At 44.5% G+C, this 20,514-nt stretch overlaps 1 protein-coding gene and 1 long non-coding RNA gene across 4 annotated transcripts in view; one reads left to right on the top strand and one right to left on the bottom strand.

The window, feature by feature from the left end:
• LOC135362127 (uncharacterized) overlaps positions 1 to 6,633 on the top strand; it is a 29,017-nt gene extending 22,384 nt beyond the window's left edge. Inside the window, exons 2-3 of the long non-coding RNA XR_010406599.1 lie at positions 2,723 to 2,897; positions 2,972 to 6,633. This is a non-coding gene — a long non-coding RNA (uncharacterized LOC135362127). The remainder of the gene's footprint in view (positions 1 to 2,722; positions 2,898 to 2,971) is intronic.
• The window catches only part of PIK3CG (phosphatidylinositol-4,5-bisphosphate 3-kinase catalytic subunit gamma), a 33,362-nt gene extending 13,092 nt beyond the window's left edge, over positions 1 to 20,270 (bottom strand). The window contains exons 1-10 of one of the 3 annotated variants that reach the window (XM_045864880.2): positions 20,122 to 20,270; positions 15,794 to 17,800; positions 12,797 to 12,862; positions 12,465 to 12,690; positions 10,919 to 11,022; positions 6,943 to 7,089; positions 5,091 to 5,181; positions 3,770 to 3,900; positions 2,674 to 2,785; positions 1,293 to 1,468 (exon numbers count right to left, since the gene is read on the bottom strand). In XM_045864880.2, the coding sequence (XP_045720836.1) occupies positions 1,293 to 1,468; positions 2,674 to 2,785; positions 3,770 to 3,900; positions 5,091 to 5,181; positions 6,943 to 7,089; positions 10,919 to 11,022; positions 12,465 to 12,690; positions 12,797 to 12,862; positions 15,794 to 17,788 (3,048 nt within the window). In that variant the 5' untranslated portion in view covers positions 17,789 to 17,800; positions 20,122 to 20,270. Of the gene's footprint in view, positions 1 to 1,292; positions 1,469 to 2,673; positions 2,786 to 3,769; positions 3,901 to 5,090; positions 5,182 to 6,942; positions 7,090 to 10,918; positions 11,023 to 12,464; positions 12,691 to 12,796; positions 12,863 to 15,793; positions 17,801 to 19,925; positions 20,102 to 20,121 lie in introns of those variants that run through there. The other 2 variants (XM_045864882.2, XM_045864881.2) reach the window with 2 other exon arrangements.
• Between the last annotated feature and the right edge of the window lie 244 nt (positions 20,271 to 20,514).

Genomic DNA, 20,514 nt, shown 5'->3' with positions numbered 1-20,514 from the left:
TTTTTTTGAACCATTTTTCTCTTCCAGGAAGTTGTCAAAATATGTGATTTTTAACTTTAAAGAAAAACAGGACTGAAATGTGTCAAATCCCTGGAAGTAGTCTGAAACCCAGTTGAGTTTACACAGAAACACACACACACACACACACACCAAAAATCCTAAGACCATCTGGCCCCAGAGATCTCAGTTTCTCTGATAACACTCCCGGAACCGTGGGAGGATTAAGTCCTGTAATCAAATCGAAATCAGCCAGGAGAACGAACAAGAACAGACAGCTTTCAAAACGATACACATCTCCCAGTTCCTGTTGCACTGAATTGCAGGGCCCGGGCCACCTCCCAAGGATCACGGGCGACTCAAGAAGAGACTCCGGAAAAAAGATTTGTTTCTGAAACGCTAATTGCAAACCAAAGTGTGCTGAAGAGGCCCTAAGGCTGGGGGACAGGGTGGGGGGAGTCCTTAATGGGGACCCAAGGCGCAGGCGCAGATCAAGTGCTCACTCTTCGCCTCCACTGATCTGTTTCGTGTTTGTAGGGGTACCATGTAGGTATTGTATGTGGCAATTAGGTAGTAATTTTCAGTTCTATTCATTCACAGTTATTAAATTTGCAAGTGTGAAAATTTTACTCCTCGGGTGTTTGAAATATTTGGTAGTCAAAAGTGGATGGAGACCAGGAAGGAATGAAAAAGAAAGGAGGACGTGAGCCCCCCGGGGAGATGGGCTGCCCATGTCAGAGCTCGTGGGCTGGTAAGCAGGTCGTGTCAGAGCTGGTTTTACCACCTGCAGACATGTTGACAGGATTTCAAATGAGAGCAGGGACTGTCCTTCACACACGGGAGACAAGAGTCCACTGGTGCTGCCACCATGCCCTCTGCCGGTAATTTGATAAGGACACACCTGTAGCAAACACCAAGAGAAGCTCCCACCTGTCTGAGCGTCCTGAAAGGAACAGGTAAAATTTGGTTGTTCTAGGCCCTGGCTTGACTAGAGAAAGAAGTATTTGGAGGCACTCCTCGGTCAGGTCCCTCTTCAGTACAGGGACCATCCCAGTGTCCTGTATCTGCCTGTCCCACTGATTACGGAATGCTTTCATTTCGCTTGCCATTTGGTTTGAGGTGGGAGGTGACAGAGGAGTTGGGGCTGGAACGGAGGAAACAGGGAGGACTGAGGGTGTCTGCCAGGGAGGGTGGGCAGCAAAGCCTCAGTGGAGCCGGAGGTGGGGGGGCTCCTGTGCCCGGCAGGCACCCTCTGGTTGGTGTTCCCGGAGGCCAGGAAGCAGGAGGCCAATTACCTGAAATTTCTGGAAGTACAGGCTTGTCTTCTTTCCAGAAGTTCCCATCACAAACAGGAAGTCTGGGGTTAGCACAAACGGCACTCTCTCTTTATTAATGCCCAGGAAACTTTTGTAATTCCCAAGAATGTGTCCAAAGTCAATATGAAACAGGTTTCCTTCGGAGGAGAAAATGCCTGACATCATTATAGTGGCCCAATCACTTGTAACAACACTTTGGTTTGTTTATTTCCTGAAATATTTTTTTTAAGATGCCTGAAAATGAGCTATCTTGGGTGCGAGAGCTATTTTTACCCTGTTTTATCAGCTTGTGATATTTTTCAGCTTAGCAGGTGTGTGTAGTGGAACCACAAAGCGCTCTTTGAACCAAGTGTGTTTTTGATATCCTTCTGGTGTTCTTTAAATGACAGCCAAATGCCATTAAAAGAAAATTCTCGACTCGTCTCAGAATTATTCTTAGAACTGTTAAGTCCAGACGCTCTGGCTAATCTGTCATCATTATGCCCGGGACTCTCTTACGCCCTTTATGTGACTCAGGATACACGGATGGTTGGCGCTGCTTGGGGGAAGGGCACTCACATTTTACTTTTGAGTGGCGCCATAGAAATAAACCTTTTGAATCCCCTTTGACTCCATTTCCACCCCTGTCACTATTACCACCATGATTACCATCATCTCCTGTTTAGATAGCCCATATCACACGTATGGTCCATAAATACTTGGCGTCTTTTGCTCTCACAGAGAGTAAGCAATTCATCCCAGTCTGGTGCTTTTTCCAGGCTCTACTCCTCAGTTGGTCCAGATTTCTTAGAGAAACCTTTCTTGGCACGGTAGCCAGTACTGACCACTGTCGGGGCGGTCAGTGAACTAGTGATGAGGGGTAGGTTAGGAAGGCAGAGCGTTTCCGATGTAAGGACATCTGGGAGTCCTTGTCATCACTTCTCTGCCGCGTCGGACGCCACTGACCACACCCGCCTTTACCAGCTTCTGGCATACGCCCCTACCCAACTTTCTAGCTGCTCTCTGGCTTTTCCTTGTGAAGTCTCATTTTTGGCATCTTCTTCCATTATTCTCTCCCGGGTCCTCTCTCGGGTGATCACAGCGTCTATGTCCCTGCCCAGTAATGACTTCTAGATGTGTGCTCCCACCTTGAACCCTGTGTAAATATCACTCTGTGCAGAGGGAAGGGGAAAGGGGGGTTAGTGCTAGTTCAGTGGGGACAGTGTTTGAGTTGGGGAAGGTGAGAAAGTTCTGGGGGATGGTGGTGATGGCGGCATGGCAATGTGAGCATTTAAAGCCATTTAACTACACTTAAAACCAAAGTGGTACATTTTGTTATATATATTTTACCACAGTAAAAAACAATAATAAATAAACTCACCTGTCTCTGTGATCATAATATTGTCGTTGTGCCTGTCGCCTATTCCAAGAACAAAGGTGGCCACACAGTAGCCAGCGCAGGAATAAACAAATCTCTCCACGGCTGCCTGAAACTAATTAGAAGGCGTCCGAATATCAGTGGTGTTCTAACTACAAAGAACAGCCCAAGTCAAGTACAGACGACTTCCAAAAAGGCACCATCTGGGAACCATTTTCAGAGAGCAGGTGGGTTGTGCCTGATTTCATTCACGTTCTATCTACTGGGTGCCGACTTTCTCATCGTTCTCCTTATGTTTTAGGTGAAGAGTCAGTGACTCACAAGAGCAGGCGGAGGAAACAAAAGTCAAAGAGCAACAGTTGATCAAAGGGTTCATTTCCGCTCCATGCATCGCTTGCCGACAACACCACAGAACCCATAATTGTTTCTCCTTCATCAGTGAACATATGTTTTGCTTGTGACCGCTTCAAGTATGCACAGGTTCACAAATCCACATGTATAGCAGGCTAATAAATGCTGCTAATTATATTTCCTCCCCAAAAGGCTGCTAACCATGCAAATGAGAAGTGCTAATCCTGTGCAGCAGAACTTGAAACGACAGCCAAACAGCCCAAGCACGCAGCTTGAAGGATGCAGCATATGTCCTTCAGAAGGATGCTGGAACTGACATTTGCCGCATCCATAATTCACCGTTTAGATGGGGGGGGCAGTTAATTAGCAATTTGCTGATAGGATAGGTGGCATTTCCCAGGTAGGGAGGTACACGGTGACTACATTTTTCTACTGAACAACAAAAATGGACTGTCCTAAAAAGTACCAACACATTATTTCATAGAGCCAAATTTTATGCCAAGCATGCCTGATCATCAAAGGAGAAACAAATGCTCACAGCATTCTGAACGGAGCGCATGCGTTTTACACAGATCTGCCGTGTCCCCCAGGAAGGCACTTAAAACCCCCGCGGCCTCACAAGGAAAAGGTTTCACCCAACATCAGGAGGCATGACACGGATAGATCCTTTGAAAACGTGAACCTGTCACTGCTACATAAATGACGAGCGTGTAAGGAGCCTTTGGCACTGGGAAAAGCAGGAGCTCACCTTTTCTTCAATAGGGCATTTTTCTTTGAGCCAGTGATTCAGGACCTCATCTTTGAATGCGCCCGTGTTGCCCACTGTGCTTTGCTGTATTTTAGCAATTGTCGTGGCATCTTTCACGATCTCGATCATGCCTATGGGAGGAGGCACAGAATCTGATGTAAATTGGGGCCTCATGCCTGACCCAGAGGGTGAATGGCTGTGTCACTGTTGATGGGAGGGGGCTGTTGTCCAGGTTTGTGCTGTTGGTTTTCTTAGGAGGGAGAGAAAGAAGAGGAGGATGGAGGAAGTTTGGTGGGACATGCTTTCAGTATCCTTGAATGAAAAGATGAAAGGTTTTTTTTTTTTTTAAGATTTTATTTATTTGCGAGAGAGAGAATGAGAGACAGAGAGCATGAGAGGGAGGAGGGGAGGGTCAGAGGGAGAAGCAGACTCCCTGCTGAGCAGGGAGCCTGACGTGGGACTCGATCCCGGGACTCCAGGATCATGACCTGAGCCGAAGGCAGTTGCTTAACCAACTGAGCCACCCAGGCGCCCCGAAAGGTTGGTTTTAAAAGGTAGTAAGTAGGGGCACCTGGGTGGCTCAGTCATTAAGTGTCTGCCTTCAGCTCAGGTCATGATCACAGGGTCCTGGGATCGAGCCCCACATCGGGTTCCCTGCTCCACGGGGAGCCTGCTTCTCTCTCTCCGCCCCCCCGCCCCCCATTTGTGTTCCCTCTCTCACTGTGTCTCTCTCTGTCAAATAAATAAAAATATTAAAGAAAAAGTAGTAAGTAAAAGCATGTATGTGCTGAGCATAGGTGCTTGGCAAACTGTGCCTTTTCCTTTTTTTAATCAAAGGGTCAAATGGAAGTGGTTTTATACAGTTCTCAGATCAGAAGCTCAAATAAAAATATCTGTGGTGGAAACAAAAATGTTAAATGTCTATAAAAGCACCTAAGAGTCGAGTATATAATCGCTTCAATAATGTGAATTCTAAGATATTGAAATAAGTGACAGATCTTACCATCTATTTTTAAATGTTATTTGTGAGACAGAAGTTTAATGTGCAGTGAAACAAGCTACAGTTTAGACGTGGAGAAGTAGAGAGGAGGGAATGAGTTCTTACTAAAATCATTGCCATGTATAGTCACAGGATTGGAATCCCACATTTGTATATTTTCAACAGATCCACAGAGACACATGCACCAGCCTTGGAACACTGCCTTCCTTTTTATATGGATTATGTTTGTAATTTTCCAGGTATTAAATGCTTGCACTAAAGGGCTTAGGATCCTTTAAAGCGAGCTGAGCAGTACATTCACCTCCCGAGGTGACCACATACCTATTTTGTCCCCAGTTGAAATGCAACCATATGGCAGGAGGCACAGATCCAAAGATTCAGTCTCCCAAATGGATTCCATGATTCGTAGAATCTAGACATCGGACACAAAAAAATGTTTCCATTAGAAATACATATTTAATGTATTTTTCTTCTCCTTTAAAAAACCCGACAATCTTAACTGGAAACGTGAAATATGTACGTTAACGTACACTCTGTAAGTAACAGCTGTACTTTATTTATCAGTGGGGTGCTCTGAAGTTCCCATTCCTTGGGAGCCTCTTAAGTTTGGTCCCTGAGATGTACTCTGGGGAAGAAGATGAATGGACTTAGTGCGGGGAGAGGTGGTAATCACGTTTCAGCTGTTCAGAGGTTCCACTCCAGTTATGTGTATTTTATCACCACAACAAAAAATGTTCCACTCTGACGTTCTTATGAGTTTAAACCCATAAGGCACTCTTGGGTTAACCCAAGGCCACACTAACAGTGATGAGAATGCTGGCTACTTTACTGAGTCTGTTTTATGTCGATCCTTTGCATTTACCCTATCCTGTGAGTAGGATTATCATTCCCATTCTGCAGGTGGAGAGACTAAGGCTTCATGAGCTTTTGTAACTTGCCCTCACCTGCCAAGAAGTGTGCCTCAGCATCAAAACAAGTACATAAAAGGCAAGTGCAAACCTCCCTGCAAAGTGAGAGGAAGGACACAGTGATGCACAGTGATGCTTTGCATTTCTGAAGCTCTTGTCTTTGGATAATTCAAAGGAGTCTACAGATTTATGGGAAGTGCCATAAACCTTCAAAAGGTTTGAAGGATTTCTTTTCCTTTCTTTCTTTTTAATACTTCTGGGACAATAAACATAGGATTCTTGAAAAGAGAGCAAAAGGTATTATTGTTTCCATATTAGAAATAAGTACAAGCAGAAATGGAAAGAATGGAAAACACGACCAGTTTTTAAATAGGCCACATTTAAATCAATGAGGTTTGCCTATTTTATTTTTTTTTAAGATTTTTATTTATTTGACAGAGAGAGACACAGCAAGAGAGGGAACACAAGCAGGGGGAGTGGGAGAGGGAGAAGCAGGCAGAGCAGGGAGCCTGATGCGGGGCTCGATCCCAGGATCTGGGATCTTGATCTGAGCCGAAGGCAGATGCTTAACGACTGAGCCACCCAGGCGCCCCAAGGCTTGCCTATTTTAAATAAACCACACAAAAGATGAGAAATTATGTTACTTCTACAGTGGTGAGCTGGAATATGGAGATTTACTACACCAGTTTGCAAAGCTAAAGTTGATCCAGAAATGTTAGAGAATATGGAAGATGATGAACATTGATTACCATCCACCTTCTGCTCTAGTAATCCATTCACTCTTTCTACTTAACTGCACGATTTCTGAAATCACCTGCCTGTTCATCTTCTCTCTCCTTCCTGTCAAATCCTTCACTTGAGTTTGTGGATATGGATGTATATCAAAGTGATGTATCTAAGGAGAGCACCTGTGGGTGCACAGCTATGTCTATAAATCCAAATAAAGTGGATGCCAGGGGGCCAAATACGTCTATATTTTATGTTATTAGGAATGGGGTGTGTACAAGAGGGGTTAGGGGAGGGAGACCTATCTGGCTGTGCATCTTCTCATGGACAGACAGAACTGGGATGCTCACTAATTGCACATCTCATAGTCCACAGCCACGTTCCCCCCCGTGAAAACTCTCTGTTACGGAATCTTTGATCACCGTGTGTGGACGGAGTAGGAGAATGGGAACAGAATCCGTAGGAGACATTTTTTTTCGGTCTAACATGGAATTATTTTTTCAGGTAATTGAACAAAAAATTCCTCAACGGTAGCATACCTGTAAAATCAGCATGTCTTGGCGCAGATCGTCACCATGTTTAAAGATAATTCCAATCGTTTCATTGGATAGGGCTGTAGGATCAGCACATTTAAACTCAAGCCACAGGGGCTTTTTCTTGGAGGCCATCACTTTACATTTTTCAATCTGTAAGGAAACGGTCACAGGGCTCCTACATATAATGAATGCATAATGCGGAGACACAAATCCTCTTGCAAAGCATCACTACAAACAACCAGTACAAAGTCCTAGCTGGAAAATGATGTTTAATGATTTGGGTGAAAATACACAAAGTGTTCCTACCAAATCTGGAAATGCTCTATGAGAGCAAGTCACAACACCCAAAAGCAAGGGTTCTCAAACTGTGTTCCGGGGAAATCTAAGAGTCTGTGGAGGTGCCAAGAGGCAATGTGCCTCTGAAACGAATAATACATTATATGTTAAAAAAAAAAAAAAAGGAAGAAGAAGAAGAAGATAGCAGGAGGGGAAGAATGAAGGGGGGGAATTGGAGGGGGAGACAAACCATGAGAGACAATGGACTCTGAGAAACAAACTGAGGGTTCTAGAGGGGAGGGGGGTGGGGGGATGGGTTAGCCTGGTGATGGGTATTAAGGAGGGCACGTTCTGCATGGAGCACTGGGTGTTATACGCAAACAATGAATCATGGAACACTTCATCTAAAACTAATGATGTAATGTATGGGGATTAACATAATAAAAAAATTTAAAAAAAAAAAGAGGCAATGGCAGGTCCCATCCTCAGCACACCCCCCTCCTACAGGGCCCTGGTACTCCCACATGCCTATCAATACAGAGCAACTCTGACGTTTATCCAAGCTCAACACATGCTAGTAGACAAAACATAAAGAAAACCATACCAAGGTCCATCATAATCAATTTGCTAGAAACCACAGTGCTAAAAAGAAAATCCTAAAAGCAGCCCGGGGAAAAAAGACATGTACAGAAATCCAAGATAAGAATGACAGGAGACTGGGCGCCTGGGTGGCTCAGATGGTTAAGCGTCTGCCTTCGGCTCAGGTCATGATCCTGGAGTCCTGGGATCGAGTCCCACATCGGGCTCCCGGCTCGGCGGGGAGCCTGCTTCTCCCTCTGACCCTATCCCCTCTCATGCTGTTTCTCTCTCTCTCTCTCTCAAATAAATAAATAAAATCTTTAAAAAAAAAAAAAAGAATGACAGGAGACTTATTGTCAGAAAATAGGCAGACCAGAAGAAAATGCTACTGAAAGAGAGAAAAAAAATCACCCTAGAATTCAATATCCAGGGGAAACATCTTTCAAAAATGAAGGTGGAATAAAAAGGTTTCTCAGACAAACAACAGCTGAAAGAATTTCTAGCCAGAAGACTTGCACTATAAGAAATATTTAAGGCTGAAGGAAAAGGATGCCAGATGGACACACAAACTGATACAAAGAAATAAAGAGTTCCAAATGTGTTAAGTGTGTGGGTAAATATAAAGAATGTTTGGGGTACCTGGGTGGCTCAGTCGTTAAGCATCTGCCCTCGGCGCAGGTCATGATCCCAGGGTACTGGGATCGAGTCCCACATCGGGCTCCCTGCTCCACGGGAGGCCTGCTTCTCCCTCTCCCACTCCCCCTGCTTGTGTTCCTTCTCTCGCGCTCTCTCTCTGTCAAATAAATAAAATCTTTTTTTTTTTAAAGATTTTATTTATTTATTTGAGAGAGAGAGAATGAGAGACAGAGAGCATGAGAGGGAGGAGGGTCAGAGGGAGAAGCAGACTCCCTGCGGAGCAGGGAGCCCGATGCGGGACTCGATCCCGGGGACTCCAGGCTCATGACCTGAGCCGAAGGCAGTCGCTTAACCAACTGAGCCACCCAGGCGCCCTAAATAAATAAAAATCTTTAAAAAAAGTTTAATCTCTTAAATCTGCTAAATCTATTCTTAACTGTTTAAAGCAATATAATGATGATTATTATTATTGGGTTTATAACATATGTGGGAGTTACAGGCGTGATAAAAATTGTACAAAGGATGGGAGGAGGGTAATGGAAGTATATTGTTGTAAGATTCTTATGCAAACATGAAGTGGTTTATCATCTGAATGTAACCCAGAGCATGTGGTATTAATGTAAGGATATCTATCTATTTTATTTAGAAGGTTAATTTATTTAGTTTAGAGTGAGCGAGAGGAGGGACAGAGGAAGAGGGAGAGAGAGAATCCCAGGCTCCCCACTGAGTGCAGAGCTCAATGTGGGTCTTGATCTCACGACCCAGAGATCATGACCTGAGCCGAAATCAAGAGTCGGAAGCTCAACCAATTAAGGCACCTGGACGCCCCAAGGCTAGATATTTAGATCAATGAAGTGCACTAGAGAATCTTGATATAGACTCACTCACATATATGGTCAGTTGATACCTGACGAAAGGGCCAAGGTATTTCAACAGGAAAAGGTTAGTCTTCAACAGATGGTGCCAGAAAAGTTGGATATTCAATTCTAAAAAACCCACACCTGATCTCATTGTACACAAAAATTAACTCAAAATGGATCAAGGACTTACATATAAAAGTGAAAACCATAAAACTTCTAGGAAAAGTATTTGTCGCATTGAATGAGGCAGTATTCCTCAACTTCGGCACTGTTGACAGTTTGGGCTAGATCATTTATTGTTGTTGGGGGGCTGTTCTGTGCATTGTAGGATATTTAGCAGCATCCCTGGTCTCTACCCACTAGATGTCAGTAGCATTGTCCCAGTTGTGACAATAAAAAATAGCTCCAGACATTACCACGTGTGTGTGTGTGTGTGTGTGTATTGGGGGGTGTCAGCCCTGGGTGAGAATTACTGGATAAAGCAAATGTATCGTAGGACACACAAAAAAAAACAAACTATAAAAAAAATGATAAGTTGGGCTTAATCAAAATTAAGCCCTCTGCTCTTTGAAATACACTACTAAGAAAATGAAAAGGCAAGCCATGGACTGGTATTTGTAAAATGTATACCTGAGAAAGCATAAAGGATTTGTATCCAGAATATAAAAATAACTCAAAAATAAGAAGGCAGCCCACATTAAATATGAATGAAAGATGAGAACAGAAACTTCTCAAAAAAAAAAAAAGCACATGAGAAGATACTCAACATCATTAGAGATACGCAAGTAAAAGCAACAGTGAGAAACCACTTCACCACTGGAATGGCTAAAATTAAAGATTGGTAATAGTGTTGATGAGGATGTGGGACAGTTGGAACTCACATACACTGCTGGTGGGAATATAAAATGGTACAGTCACTTTGGAAAAACAGTTTGGCAGTGTCTTATAAAATTATACATACATGTACCATGACTCCACTAGCTCGCTGTTAATTATTTACTCAAAAGGTGAATGGAAGACAAATAGTAGTATATCCACATAGGGGAATACCACTCAGTCATTAAAAAAAAAGGAACAGCCTGCTGACACACACAGCGACGTGGATGGATCTCAAAAGCACTATGCTAAGGAAAAGAATCCAGATACAAAAACCACATACCGTATGACTCCATTTCATGAAATTCTAGGAGAAGCACAATGACGTGACAGAGGGAGATCTGTTGTCCAGGACGGGGGATGGAAGGAGGGAAGGACTAATTGCAAAGCACATGAAAGAAATGTGCCTTTCCTATGACATCTCCTTGGAAATGTTCTCTATCCTGGTTGTGGTGGTGGTTATATGATTTGTCAAAACTCATTGCACTGTATACTTAGAATGAACAAATTTTATTGTACGTGAATGATTCATTAAGAGAGCTGATTTAAAACCAAGTGGTTGGGAGATTGCCTGGTGTGGAGGCTTTGAGCAGCTAGCGCTTAAGAGAAATCCTGGATAGGAGCCCTCTTGGGGACTTTCCAGCTTCTCTGTCTCTCTATACACGTTAGCTTTGACCCACGGGGCCCTGTAAAGCACGCACAGACAGCTCCAAGACACAAAGACCACCTGGAGACCTCAGCGTGATACCTACCACCAATGCTCCTGCCTTCAGTCCAGGGTCATACGGCACTCTAAAGCTTTTTGGGAGATTCGAATTCTGCAGGTTTTCGAGCTTTTGCTTAAGTTGTGAAATAACTGTAATTGTCGAAAGCACACAAAAGTTACGTGAATTCGAGAAGTCACCGACATTATCTAGAACATTTCCTGAGGTCACATTTCTTCATAACATTCCATCCATTTGGTGTGGAGCAGGGGGAGGGTTCTGTCTTTGAGGAACTAACGTAAGAGGTGGCATGATAAGTCAGGCTTACTGTAAGCAATACAGCCATGACACATGAGACAGCAGAGGATAGAAGCGTGGGGGTGCGTTGTGTCCGTGGAATCCCAAGCCAGTCAGGTAGGGGAGGGAATTTTGAGGGTAAGGCTAAGGAATGAACACTGTAGTTATCATTCCAGTGTGAAAATCTCAACTGCCAATGTGGTTTGGGGAACAGACATTTGAAGACCGTATTAAATGCCATTCGGTTAGGGTTCTGTAAATTCTTTTCAAGAGAGGAAGTTAGGTTATGTGAAGACAACATGATAGCCTCAAAATTCAAGAGTTCTTCAGAATTCTAAATTCTAAGGCAAAATATGTAGGTTAAAAATGACTTCCTGGATACCATACTGGAGGCCAGGGCAAGTGTTTCCCTTTCTTTTATACAAAGCAAATAAAAGTAAATGATTATTACCATTATTATTTTTTAGGAGAGCGCACTATGGGTGTATTGGAAAAGAAAGGGAAAAGGTGGAAATTCAGAATATTTAAACGTTTAAAATACTGGCTGAGTATGTTAGAGTGTGTCCATTAGGGGCCATAGTGCTGGGTCTAGGTACACAAAAATGAATAAGAAATATCCCCTAGTTTCAAGGCTCATGCAGTTTACCAGACCAGAAAGACATGTTAATAACTACAATTTAATACAGTATCAACCCAAACCTATGGGAATACAGAGAAAGAGTGATTAATTTTCCTAGGGGCAGGGGCGGGAGCAGGATTTCTTAGGGATAAGAAGATCATATTGGAAATGACTTCAGAGAGGAGGTATCTACGTATGTATACAAGTACACTGACATATATAAATATATATATATAAATATACCTACACACCAATTTTTAATTAGCTTCTCAATAATTCATTTCTTTAAAAGACTGAAAATTTGAAAATTACACACATATATTGAAAGGGAGGAAACAGGTAAATATTTGCAAAGATCTAATCTTTGTGTACATGCATGCAATTGTTCTTAATACATCTTACATCGGCATAATGCTTTTTTAATTTTTCAAAGAGTTTAATGACTATTATAAATTCATCATTAGCACGTATATGTGTATAGTTCAAAAAAATATGAATGTGTAAAAGGAGAGCTTTAAATTTGCTTACTCCACAGAGACAGAGGATTAAAAAATGTGTCCTTGGGGCTCCCTTTCGGAAGGTGCGACTTGCCTTCCTGAAGGAGAAGAATCACAGGGATGATGGCATTTGGAAATGAAGGCCTTTGGAAAGGGAACCCCGAGAACACAGCCACTGTACCTTGGGAACTGACATCATACTTTTCAGCAGAGAGCGATTTAATATCAATGGTGACCTTCTGCAGCATCTCGATCACTTGAACTTGTTGGGTGAAGTCGTGTAGCATGGCCGTGCCGCAGCCCCTCAGATAGGCTTCCAGGATCACGGCAAACCTCTGCTGATGGTGCCTGGACTGGGCTATCTCGCTTCTCAAGAACCAAAACAAGAAATGACCAATTCTTTTGTTCTGAGGGTGGGAACGAGAAGGATGAAATTATTGCGACTCATGCTCTGGCAGTCAATTCTCGCTAACTTTTGAAATGCCCCACTATGATCAAGGTGGAAGGACTTACTCTTAAGCCTCGCTTCAGCAGAAATCGGGCCAGGGCGCTGTCATGATATGGTTCAAATTTCACAGCCTGAGGGAAGAACACATGGGCACTTGTAGAATTGCATTCTGTGTTAAAAGGGAATGGAGGGGAAATGGTCTGCCTTCCTGGGTCTTTCAGGGCGAGGGTGATGAGAATCTTACCAGTCACTCAAGTCAACCCCTTCTTTTCGAGGACACTTGGGGCCAGAGTGAATCACTTGCTTAGGGCCTGGGATTAGAAGCCAGAACCCTTGACTCACCGTTATGTGCTTTTGATAATTTCAAAGGTGAAGCGGTAAGGCTTTAGCTCCCATTAAGGGCTTACTTGATTTACTGGAAGGACAGACAGGACACACGGGGATGGCTATAACAAATCCACAAAAGTGGAATGGAAAAGAGGTTGTTGGAAAGAAAATGGACAGCGGAGACAACAGTACATATAAGGAGAAAAGTATTTGTTAGATGTGAAGATCCTAAATATCCTATTGCTCCCCTTTTGCTCAAGCTGTTTGTTTGGCATCTCACTGTCAAGTCATCAAGCTGCCTCACGGGCCCTTCCTGCAAGTAAATAGCAGGCCTGGACTGTCCACACAGAGTGATCACTACCCCCTGCCATGTTGCAGTGTAGACAGAGCTTTTTGTCTGAAAAGTCTCTGATTTTAGATGCTCCTTCAGGTTTCGTAGTTTTCACATGCCTTGGCTATCACAGAGATATTGACTCGGGTGGCAGACAGCTCTATGACTGAAGGAAAAGCACCAATAAAGTGGAAAAAATAATTAAGAATGGTGGGTGTATGAATATTTGTTATATCATTCTCTGTATTTACAGTAAGTCTGCAATAGCTCATCATTTTAACAGCCGCAAGACTAGCAAATAAGATGCGTACAAAAAGTTAGAGGGTGGGTATCATGTGTATGCATAACGAGAGGCTTAACATGAAATTAGAAATACTCTTAGAGAGTATTCCTTTACAAATAGAAGTGGCCTATCTTTTTTTCCCCAAGGAACCAAAGAAATTCCCACTCCACTTTATGTTTGCAGGCTTGTGGGATTCTTGGTACAATTTCCAGTTCTACTCTGGTTTTCCAGTTTGGAAATGATCAAGACTGAGTGATAATCTCTCTCTTATCCCCATGCCGTCAAAGATGCTTCTCATGGGTGTGGGCCAGTAGGTATCTGTAGCTGCCGTGAAGGTCTGAATTCTGAAAATGTGGTTATGTAGCCACGGTACTGACTTCAGAATCAGTTGTAAGTTTCTACCCCGAACGTGAGTCTTTTCAACCTTATTCGTGTTTCACTTCTGTAAACACAATGCAGATCTCAACCAGGAGACCATTTTCATCAGGAATGAGTCATTCCGCCATATCTGAAAATGTCTCAAATAGTTTTACAAATGACGACTCTTTCTCAAATTTACGACCACAAATTCAATGTTAGTGTTACTTATTGACCTCTTTCATTTAAAACAGTTCCAAGAAGAATGCTATTCATTTTCCAATTCTGCAAAATTGACTTGTGAAAATGACAATGAAAAATAATTCATCAGTGAATTAAATTTCATTAATTATCATTTGTGTTATGTCAGTATCTGAATTAAGCGGCAGAGAAAAATATTAGGTACATTTAATAGATGAAAGCAAAGGTCGAGTGTCATGTTTCAAGTATCTGCCTAATGAGAAGGTGAAGATTCAGAGTTGAAGTTGAGAATATCCAAAATGCTCCTCAGAAAACTCCGGGGCCTTCCTCTAACGATAGCAATGATTTGGCCGTTTAGTCTCTAACACTTAGCCCGGGCTCTCGGGTCAAACGTCACTTACTCAAAACTGTCCCTGGTTTCCTCCAGCTAAATTAAGTATCCCCAGGACTCCTGCCTATTTTCTCACAATACTGCAGTTTTCCCCCAAAGCATGTGCACAATTTGGTATTAAAGATCTGTTTGTATGTGTATGCATTTGCTGTCAATCTCCTCCACTGCACCGCAAGCTATAAGGGGGCAGGCGGGCAGAGACTGGCTCGCTTGTGATCACCACTCTGTATCTAGCATCCAGAACGGGGGAAACACTCAGTACGTGTTGTTGAATTAATAAAGGGACATGGCTGCCCTCTAAAATAAACATTTCTCTTCCAATTCCTTTACTTCCTCTTCCTTCTTAAGCAGCACAATACCACCTGGGAACTGCCGTGGTGTGTCGAACCATGCCTCCTTTTTTCCAACTTCCTAGGTAAAGCGCAGTCAAATCGCTGAGCCCCTCTGGACTACAGGGAAAGATGTGAGAACCCCGAGTGGAAATCCTGGACCAGACCTGTCTGATGAGAGGGGCTTTCGAGGTGCCACCCAGAGAGGAGATGTTATTCGATGGATGGTGATGAGCGTGATCAGAGAGGCTGACCTTTTTTCTCTAGGACACACTATCCTGACACGGGGTTGATGCAGGATATTGGAGGCAGTGAAAAGAGTAAGGCTTGGAGTCAGACCTCCTGGTTTGGATTTCTGGTCTGATTCTTTCCCAATATGTGACCTGAAGCATACTACTTAGACTCTCCGTGCCCCTGTGTCCTTACACATAAAATGCAAATGTTAATTTGACCTCCATCCTAGTTGTTGGGAGAGTTCAATGTGAGAATACAAGAAAAGCATGCAAATCACTTGGAGCCTCAGAGTCTGGGCACAAGGGAGCCAGTCAATAAATCGGATCCGTCACTCATACAGTAAATGAGAACAAAGTACTCCTGTAGGGCCAGTTTTCCTAAAAAGCAAAATTACTTAGGTCTTCAAAATGCTTATTGGCAACCCCTCCAAGAGAGTAAAAAAGTAAATGGGACAGTTCACTATTTTTTGACATGGCTTCATCAGATCTACTGTGACTGATTGTGACGCCAGGGACAAAGGGCATTTGATGACAACTGGATGGGGTGCCCGCATACACCCAAATAAACCCTTTGAGGAGAGTGCTCTGTGGAGCATAGCAGCATCCCTACCTGGACCAGCTGCAGCAGGTAATGCAGGACATCGTCATCCTCCAAGCTCTCCAGTTTCTGAACTGCGATGGCTCTTACGTTTTCGTCGGAAAAGTTGCAGTCCAGGAGTTGCATCGTTAACCCAACATCCAAAGCACTTTGGTCCCAGACCTCCCGTCTGGCTAACAGTTGGTATGTTTTGGCTACGATTTCTTGCTGTCCCCATTTTACGGAGCTAAACAGCTTAGGATAGGCCTTTGGATGCTTAAGACTTTCATATCTAAAATGCCAGAGCAATTCTTTGTCCTCTGCGGTGAGAGGGTTAAGTGGATCAGTGGCTATGATCGCTTCCAGTTGCTTCCGAAGCTGGTTGGGCATTTCCGCTCGCACCCGGTCCCCTTCGGGGTCAGGGGTGGGCCGATGCTTAGGCAAGGCGATTGGGTGACAGTAGTTGTCCAGAAGAATGGAGATGGACATGGAGTTCTCCTTGTCTGGGTTGGTTGCCGACGTGAGCTTGTCCGCACTGAAGCTCCCTTGGTCCTCCCCCTTTCCGGAGATCTGCCACATGTGGAGCACGTACTCCCCGTGGCGCAGCAGGAACCGGTGGTCTATCAGCAGCAGGTTCACGTAATAGAGAAGCTGAGCTTTGCCTTTGGACTCGGAACCGGGAGTCTCTGCAGAGGCCTTGCCAGACAGCGCTGGAGCTTTGCTGCAGTAGATCTGGAGGTTCAGTAGAGCCCCTCTGGGTAAGTCTTTGATTTTGATACTGAACTCAAGCCACACATTCCAGAGCACCTCCTCCGTGAAGGGTTTGGGGCTGGTTCTCCTCTGGCAAAGGACCTGCTGCCCGTGCTGGATGTTTGCCTCCACAAAAACCGTGAGGTCGGCGTTCCGGGGCAGGACGGGGATATCAATGCCTCTGATTTTGACCCTGAACTTCCGGTCGCAGTCCCACAGGGACACGGTGAACACGCTCTCGTGGTCCTTCCCGTGGATGGTCAGCTGCTCGTGGTAGCCAGTGACTCCCGTGCAGTCGTCCACCAGTGGCCATTCTTCTTTCCTCACCTCGTCCAGGGCTGGGTCTGGAGGCGAGTCCAGCACCAGGTGAATCTCCTCTCCGTTCTTGAGGCAATGCCTCACCCACTGGAAGTTTTTGATGGGCGTTTCACCTACCAGGTACTCGTCCCGGCCGCAGACGCGCAGCACAAAATCCTGTTCGCTTTGGCTCTCGGGGATATCCATCAGAGACTTCTTCTTGGCCATCTTGGCGAAGAAGCTCTGGAGGATGGTGCCTGGGGTGTCGTCGGCCGAGACCTTGATGGTCTGGCTGGTGGTGCTGCGGTGAATGATGATGAAGATGCAGTTGTTGGTGATCTTCTTCAGCAGGTACTCGGGGAGGGGCTTGGAGGTCACCCACGGGTGCATGGCGTAGAGCTTGGGGTCGCGGCCGGCCACCTCGACCATGCGCGGCGTGACCAGGCGGCGGCGCGTGAACTCGAGCTCGTTGTCGTGCACGTTGCTGACGTCGGTGACGTCGTAGCCGATCAGGGCGGTGAGCTGCCGCTGGAAGGCCAGCGTCTCCTCGGAGGGCGCGTGCCGCTGCACCACGTGGATCTGGCCCGGGCTGCGGTGCAGCACCTGCCAGTAGCGCAGGCAGTCCAGGGTCTGCACCACCTGGTGCTTGTCGTAGATCTCGTACCACTGGCCCTTCTTCTGGTAGAGCAGGAGGAAGTGGTCCGGGCCGAGCCGGTGGTAGAAGTCCGCCGCCGCGCTCGTCTCCAGCGCGCGCAGCCACACCTGGGCCTTCATCTGCTCCACGTTGCCGTGGCCGGCCACGTGCAGCAGCGCCGTCTCGGGGGTCTTGCTGTTGCGCTGGCTGGTGGGCAGCACGAACTCGATGGGGATGAGCTCCATGGAGGACAGGCTGGCCGCGGAGCTGCGCGGCTTCATCCTCCGGCGCCGGCGGCCGTTGTCCTCTCTCAGAACCACGGGCTGTTCATAATGCTCCAGCTCCATGCCCGACGTGACCTGGGAGCGCAGACACAGGGAAGGCACTTTCTGTTTACATTTTTCCACGAGGTGGCAGAAGGAGAAGGGCGAGGAATGGCAATGATGTGCGCACGAAGATACGGGGGGTTTTGGAATCGGGGCCCATGAATCCTGATCCCGCCACTTAGCACCTGGCTGCCTTGAGCTAGTTAAATGATCTCTGCGTCTGTTTCCCACCTGTCAGTTGGGGTTAGGAATACCTCAGAGGGTGGAGGTGAGGATTAGATAAGGTAATATCCTTGTTCAGTATGGGCGATAGGTATATGGGAGTTCATTTATTGTGTACTTTCATTACGTCTGAAAATTTAATTAAAAAGAGAGAGATGTAAAGCACTCATCTCGCACGGTCCCTGACATGTTACAATGGCTCCAGGTGGTAACTGTTGTTCTTAAGCATACTGAAATGGATAGAGGAGTAAAATCATCCACTTAAAGGGCTGAATTCTAATTTACAAGGCGCACTGTGAGATGCTGAAACCCCCCACTTTGAAAACAGGTCTTTGACTTGTTTCACCTTTGTTCAGTCTGACACTTCTCCTTGGGATCCAGACACCTCACCCAACCACGCTGCACATTCTTGATTTTCAAGCTGTCTGGATCAGGTATCTACTCCCTAGCCAACTTCCTGTCTGTCTTTTTCTTTTCATTTTTTTCCTTTCTAGTTAGGAAAGGTAGTAATTTCATTGATAATATTCAAAACCATCAGAATGGGTGAAGTTGCAAAGCAAGAACATTTGCAGGTATTTAAGTTTTTGAATTGTGAAATGTGTTTGCTCCACTAAAGCAGTATCTTAGGAGAGTCCCCCAAGGCTGTGCTCTTCTGGTAGGAATGTTCAGATGTTTAATTTTGCACCAATTCATTCCATCTGCTCTGCCTTCCATAGTGGAGAAGCCACAGGATGGAAGGAAGGATTTCTGGACTCCAGTGACCTGCTATTTGGACCCCAAGAGATAATTTAACTTCTTTTTTGCCCTCATATTTTCATCTCTATAATGAGAATTCACAAATTTATTCTCATCAGTTCACTCTTTTCCTAAATCTTTAAAGATTTTATTTATTTATTTGACAGAGAGAGACACAGCGAGAGAGGGAACACAAGCAGGGGGAGTGGGAGAGAGAGAGAAGCAGGCTTCCCGCGGAGCAGGGAGCCCAATGCGGGGCTCGATCCCAGGACCCTGGGATCATGACCTGAGCCGAAGGCAGACGCTTAACGACTGAGCCACCCAGGCGCCCCTCTTTTCCTAAATCTTTAATAAGTACCTACCCTTCACAAAACATTTCAGTATAAATGTGACAGAATGCAATAGGAAACACTTCAAATAAATACTGAAAATATTAAAATTGAAATACAAAGGAGGGTTTTGATTTTCATACTTAGTATCATGGCATTGTAAGTTATATGCTAAATAAGAATCAAATATCAAAACAAAAATTAATGTTTCAGAAAATATCATTTACTCTCTTAAATGACTAATGTTAGTGAGACTCATAACTGCTTATTTCCTTAAGAAATAGCAGACCATTTGATATATACCAAAAAGGAGAGTTTGATTAAAACATAAGCAAGACAAGTTTCATTAGATCCAAACTTCTATTCAAATCTTGACCTCAATTTACTTTTAAAGTCAACATTCCCTCTCTTCAAATATGATGGAGTTATATTTAGTAGAGACATGAAATCAACTGTCCCAAAGGACTACCTCTTGCAGCTTTTAATTCACTGTTTGCTCTGTGGCTACATTATAGATTAACTGCCAAAGAAGAGAACCATAAGATACATTTATATTGACACCAAGTTGAAATAAAATAGGTCCAAGTTGAGGCAAAAGACAAATACACAGCAATCACTTCTGCCTCTGTGATACCAAACAATCTCACAAGATACAAAACACAGAAGAAAACGGTCTGGCTAAATACTCACTGCTCTCCTTCATGGCTGAGGCTACGAAGCTCTCTTCTCTTAAGAGAAGGCGTCAGAAACACTTTAGGCACGGTAGGCACTAAGCATGCACTTGTAAGAGCGTGAAGCCCGGTTGGCACAAGCCCCTTGCCCTCCCCCTTCCTCCCAAACAAAAACAAAACAACAAAAAAGGACAGATGCACCTGCAAAAGGTTTTGCCAGAGCCTTGCGGATATCCACACGTCTAGGTTGGACTAGACAATGACAAGGAGACATTCAGTGGTGGTATCATCTCAAGAACCGACAGCCGTTCCAGATAAAAATATTCTAGCCGAGACGGAAGTGTCACTAGTCCGAGTCAGACCCAACAAAAGGGCAAAAAATAGAAGGAAGTAATACCTGATAAAGCAGCGGAGGTGATGATGCTGAAGGATCATTTGTTTAATTTTCGAAAACAAAACAAATTCGAATCTACCCAGTGTGCCTCTAAACTCTTCCGCTTTTCTGGGTCTCCCTGCATATCCAGATGCAGAGGAAGTGTTGCAGTTACCAGGAAGGAAGTTTTAACCAAGTTGATTATACGTGTGATTGCTCATTTTAAAAGTGTCAGAAATGCATTTCCTGTTATAGCCCAGAGTGAAGCACGAGAGTGAACAATGTTTACCATACATATATTCTCCTCTTTGAATGAATTTTTTAGAAGGGGAGAGGCTGAAACAAATTAAAATACACACTCATGAGACATAAACACGCGAGACAGAAATAGATAGTTCTTTCTAGATAGTTCTGAGA

Source organism: Mirounga angustirostris, unplaced genomic scaffold (genome assembly GCF_029215605.1).
Source record: "Mirounga angustirostris isolate CCGP_5_RB_7025 unplaced genomic scaffold, mMirAng1.0.hap1 SCAF_12, whole genome shotgun sequence".
NCBI classification, from domain to species: Eukaryota; Metazoa; Chordata; class Mammalia; order Carnivora; family Phocidae; genus Mirounga; species Mirounga angustirostris.
The sequence above is the reverse complement of the archived record's forward strand: the minus strand, read 5'-3'. Positions and strand labels throughout refer to the sequence as shown.